This window comes from Condylura cristata, unplaced genomic scaffold (genome assembly GCF_000260355.1).
Source record: "Condylura cristata isolate star-nosed mole 26May11 unplaced genomic scaffold, ConCri1.0 scaffold00006, whole genome shotgun sequence".
Taxonomy (NCBI): domain Eukaryota; kingdom Metazoa; phylum Chordata; class Mammalia; order Eulipotyphla; family Talpidae; genus Condylura; species Condylura cristata.
Window position 1 is genome coordinate 35,919,858 of NW_004567107.1, and position 6,000 is coordinate 35,925,857.

Sequence of the window (6,000 nt, forward strand, 5' to 3'; positions counted from 1 at the left end):
ACTGAAGTGATGAAATAATCTGGATGTAAGTGGACCCTTGCAATTTAAATCTGTGCTGCCTTTGTTGGAACTGTTGTTGTGCACTGTATTGTGGCACCATGCGAAGTGTGTTATATAAATTATCTCACTAAACCCAGTAACCCTGTAAATTATTATCATTTCACTCATAAAACCTAATATCAGATAATTGCACATTTGATTCAAATTTGCAGCTATTTCATGGAAGCCCTGAGATTCAAACTCAAGTCTGAAGACCAGGTCTACTTCACTGCGCTATAGGAGAAATGCAGGAAAGAAGGGAGGACAGTTACTTCTAAACCTCTAGAGGATGGAAAATGAGGTATATTTCTTGCAGTCCAAATTAACTTTATACCATGTTTTGAAGGTTCACCAATATTACCAGGTTCCAATTTTACAACTTTCTATATACAGTTACCTGTGGTTTCTACTTCAGGGATTTCATGGACCAATAATATTCAAAAATATATTTTAGGGGCCCTCCCTGGTGGCGCAGCGGGTTAAAGCACTGCACTGAGAAACTAAAGCCACTTCCGCTTGAGTTCAATCCCCGCCTGCCCCGGAGGTGACCACATGGTGTGGCAGACCTCTCCTGACCTGCCTGCTGCTCCCCTCAGCAGTGTACTTCATAGATCTGCCTGTTCTGCTTCCCGGTCTGTCTCTGGTGAATCCTCTCACCCTCGGCATCTCTGGCCTGTACCCCAGCTCTGTATGAATAAATAAATAAATCTTTAAAAATATATATATATATATTTTAGGAGCAACATAAGGTTGCCAAAGTTCTATGTGGCTACAGTTATTAAAAAAAAAAGTATCATTTAAAATCATCATCACTTTGGTGAATGAAAACTGCTTTCTCTCTGTCTCTGTCTCTGTCTCTGTCTCTCTCTCTCTCACACACACACTTGCACATGAATAGCTTCACAGAAGCAGGAATCTTGCCTCCTTTTGCCTTCATCCACAATTGGTATATGCGTGCCCACACACAGGGAGCCCAGCCTCAATTGTGTGATGTTGCACAAGCCATGCTGGGAGGATCATGGGAACTTGGAAAACCTTACACCACAAAACCAAACAATGCCATTGTAAGTGACAGCTTGGTTCCCATGTAAATCTAGACTATTTTCTTTTATTTTGGATATGAGGCAATGAGGTCTCAGGAGGTTAAGCAATTTCCTTAAATAACATCTTTCTTTAAATAACACTGCTTTAATAACTCTTGCAGAGCCAAACCAAGATTTATCCTGATAGCCCCTTCAGTTCTTTATATATCATTAGAGACAAACTACACAATAATGTTGATACTATTATATATACTAGAAAATTTAACATTATTAATTAAGTAGGTTGGTGGAAGGATAGATTTGGATGTTTGCCACTATTTATAAAAATAATTTTGGGAGAAGATACATTCTGTGACACAACTGACACATGTACATGTGGTTTATAACACAGACATATTCCTTTATTTCATGCCCTGCTTCCCCAGCTACCCATGAAAAGGATATTTAGTGTGATCCTCACAAGTGAATCAGCTTCCAGGCCCTAAGAGGGGTACTTGTTTGACTTCAAATCAAGAGCTTATAAATCTCAGAATTTCTGAGTGTGTTTGTAACCCCATCAGCAGTCGACATAAGACTGACACTGGGTCACTGACATGTACCAGTGAGTAGCTATTAGCATAACCCTTAATTGGAATCCTAGTCACTGTTCTGTTGGCATAGCATCCTTCTTGAGTTTTAATGAACACTGTCCTATGAAAATATCCTTTGAAACTGGGACCTGCAGCGAAACAAGAGTCTGTAAACCACTCATACTTTTAAAATTGAAATGTATTACCTTTTTCAGAGAGACAGTTATGAAAGTAAGAAACTCTCTGTCCATGGAACAAATAACTAAAGATGACCAGAAGTTTTAAGATCTCTGGTACACTGACTTACCATTGTTTTTAATTTATAATCATTAGCCCAGACTCTCTGTTGACATATATATATGCAAATATACATGTATAATAGCTGGTGATAAAGGTATATACACATGATATATGCACACATGATATATGCATGCATGATGGATATACACATGTAAGCATATTTGACCACAGGGATTATATATAATAATCGGAACATTTTTTTATATGTTATAGAAAATATTATATATGATATATAGGTACGAGTCAGAGAATTTGTAAGATCAACATCAGGAAAAGTATTTCTAATTATGAAAAATGATCATCAAACCTGAGGACTTCAATTTTCTTCTCCATTTTCCAAGGCTTGCATTTGACAGTAGCAATCATTTGTCTATTCTCATCTAACTCTGCCTTCAATCTTTCCAGCTCCTCTTCATCAATTTCTTCTTCTTCTTCCCTTCAAAGGAAAAATAAATTTTAATAAAGGCTTCACTTTAAAAAAGATTGCTATCCACACATAAAGAAGCCTGCCATCAGATAGACATCAGCTTGGCTATACATACTGAATGAATATAGTAGATCGATAAATATTATCAGAGTTCATAGCTAATCAGTGATGCAGGATTTCTGGAATTATAACTTTAAGTAATAGTGCTTACATTCTGATATCCTGAACCTAAGCTGTTATTTTCTGTCATTTTCCTTTGTTCCAGGTTCTTTGTTTCCTTATACACATTCTCCCCCATTCTTCATTTCATTTAAAACTTTATTTCTCGCTGTCATCCTTTTCCTCCACTGTCTCACTGAGTGTGCCCACCTCTTCCTCACCATGTCTTCACACAATATTTTCAGGATGAAGCAATTTTTGACCAAGAAGCAAAAACAGAATCACAACATTCTCCAGTGGATTCAGTTAAAAACTGATAATATAATCAGGTACAATTCCAAGAGGAGACACTGGAGAAGACCCAAGCCAAGTAAATAAGGAATCACTTATATGTGGGATGGTCAGAATATTTACATTGTACGAAGAGCAGCAGCATCCACTATGATGAACATCACTGCTTTGTGGCAGGCTTTGTCCTGGTACTTGGTACATGTAATCGGTACATGCTTCCATACCTGGCTCAGCAATAAATATGTGAGCTTTTCGGGGAAAAAAAATATTTCTCAATAAGGACAGTGAATTAGAGGTGAAGTGTCTTTGAAGTGCCCTTAAAATTTCAAGTTAGCCTTATCTCAAGAGAAAAAGAAAAATTGAAAAATAAAAAAATCTATTTCTCAAGGTAAATTAATCTGCTAATTAAAATCAAAACATCAACTGGTAAAATTCAACTTGAAGTATGTTTGATGGAAATGGATCTTTGAAGAGAATTTCAAAGGAATTTAGTTGCATAGTGAGCAAACGAGATGTGTCTTTTCACTTCAGTGTTCCTACTATTGCAAAATATGTATAGTCCAGAACTTAAAAAAAAAAAACTAAACATGAGCAACATGATTTTAAAACAAGGAATGTAATTCCATACTGTAAAGATCACTTAGTAATAGACTGTTTCTCTTATTAAGCTAGTGTTGCTAAACGTCAAATGCATCCTTCTATTCTTAATGTGGTGATAATGGGGCTGAGACTCTATGGGGCTCATTTTTGCTGCTGTCAATATTAGACTTCTAGTCAGGGACACTAACTAAGACAGCTTGTGGTCTTCCACTTCATTTTATGATTGTTTTCTGGGTGGTGCTTTCTCTTAGCAATAATTCTTAGCTCTGGGAGCTGCAGGGTCTTTCAAGAACACAGGTAAATTTAGTTTGCCAGCCTCATGATCATCCTCATAGAGTCCAGAATTGCTAGAGCATAATCCCCCCTGCAGAAGCCTGGGTTTCAGCTCCATGGATTTCTCCTCTATGCTTCTAACTTTTAATTTTAACCTCTTCCATTTTCCTCCAGCTTTCGAGGCGGTAGCACATGCTAGTGTTAAAGCATCACCATGATGCTTTATTGTTCTATTATTACCTTTCAGTGACTACTTAACAATTACTTATACCTTCTAAATAGTTCCCTTACTAAACTATACTCTGTTCAATTAACTGCTTGCTGATGTTTCTTTCATCCAAGAAATTGTAATCTTCTCAGTGTTACTCAAAATTATCTCTTATTGTTCAGAAAACTTGTGAGTAGGCACAATAGGAATATGGCAAAGTTAATGTGGAAGGTTTCAGCTATGGTACAGAAGACATCAACAGTTCTGCATCCCACTCTACAAAATCACTTTAAAATCTCCTTCCTTTCCTGATAATCCATAGTTTTTAGTCATATAATTACTACTGAAGCAAAAAATGTACTCTAATTCTCGAAGGTAACACTTTCTGTTGGCTATCTAGTTTTTGGCCAGTTTAGATATTTCAGTTAGAATGAAACCTGGTCCAAACTAGTTCAAGAATACTATGTAGGTATATTATGACGTAAGTCTGATTTCTAACAGTTTGCTTCTGTTTTGATTATTTGATGTTTTTATATAAAAATCTTAAAGTGCTATATAGCTCCAACATAAAATAAATGAATATTTTAGACATTAATATTCACATTTTGTTTTTAATTTGCCATTATAATGTGAGTTGATTTATTTTAGGAAGAAAAATATGTTTTTGGAAAAATTATTAAAATTGTTTCCATGTAGATAAACATAGATTAAATCTAAATTCTATTGAGAATTGTTTTTGCTAAATTGTTACAGAAACTAGCAAAAAGAAAAGAAAACCTTTCTACCACTAATTGGATACTCTTTTGCAATAGTTAAGAAAGTACTAAGAATAGAGTGGATTACACTCTGTCTCTGGTGAACCCTCTTACCACCCCTGCACCTCTGGCCTGTATCCTAACTCTGTACACATAAATAAATAAATCTTAAAAGAGTAATAGAGTGGATTAGGAGACAAAACAATGATTTAGCATTAAAAATTAAATTACTTGATAAGTCTTTCACTTGCTCACCCTCCCAAAATAATATATAATAACTATATGTAAATATCTTAAAGTTGTACATTACAGAGCTTCCATTAAGAATCACATATACAAGATTATCTCATTCAGAGACCATCACAAAGAACCATCTGTTAGATATGTGGAATTGCCATGTAATTAAAACTTATTTCTTGTATAAGTCAAATTTTAGAAACCATTTAATGGAAACCTTCATAACACTAATTGGATACTCTTGTAATTGTTAGTACTTCATATGTTTAACCTAATCAAATTCTATGACTTCCAAAAGTCTTAGAAATCTCTTCAACAACTCTTCTAATTACTCCTACTCTCATGAACATTGCTCGCCTCTCTGACTCCAAACCACTTTCCACTTTATTAATACTTTTTCTCTGGCAAATTTATACCCTCTTGGTTCTTAATACTTTGTGTCCAAGTGGCCTCTCTTGTATTACATTATGAACTTCTGGACAATGCAATTGTATATTGTATCCAAGTCTTCCAAAGATATTGGCCAATTATCTTCAGAAGGGGAGCTGAATAAATATTTACTTAATAAATTGCATATGTATAGAATTTTCTGGAGGACAAGGTTATTATGAATTCCATGTTCAAAGTATACTAAAATATAGTAATAAATGCCATGCAAGATAGTACATGAATAGACATTATTTCTAATCTAAATAATATATTATCTTTTTGTTAATTATTGATTGTGCCAGGAAGGCCATGCTGTGTTCCAAAATATAGTTGTGATCAGATAAGTTAACTTCAAACATGCAGTAATTAAAATATGACTTCACCAGAATTACAGAGAAACAGATTTTCTAAAGGAAGGACACTTTAACTAAAGGAAATACTAATCATATTAAAAAGATATAAGCATAGATTTGCTTCATCTTTTAAAATTTGGGATTAAATCCATGAAAGAATAGCTTTGCATCTTAGTTTGATTTATTTAAAGAACAGTTGTTGGGGAAAACTAATATATGCTGAACCACTCACTGCCATGAACATATTACTAATTCACTTAAAAATTAGGTCAGAGGCCCCCCTGGTGACGCAGAGGGTTAAAGCAAAGCACTGAAAA

At 34.8% G+C, this 6,000-nt stretch overlaps 1 protein-coding gene across 1 annotated transcript in view; it reads right to left on the minus strand.

Annotated features, from left to right (window-relative positions):
• TMC1 (transmembrane channel-like 1) overlaps positions 1-6,000 on the minus strand; it is a 132,352-nt gene that overhangs the window by 82,164 nt on the left and 44,188 nt on the right. The window contains exon 4 of the mRNA XM_004677992.1: positions 2,259-2,387. Coding sequence (XP_004678049.1) covers positions 2,259-2,387 — 129 coding nt within the window. The remainder of the gene's footprint in view (positions 1-2,258; positions 2,388-6,000) is intronic.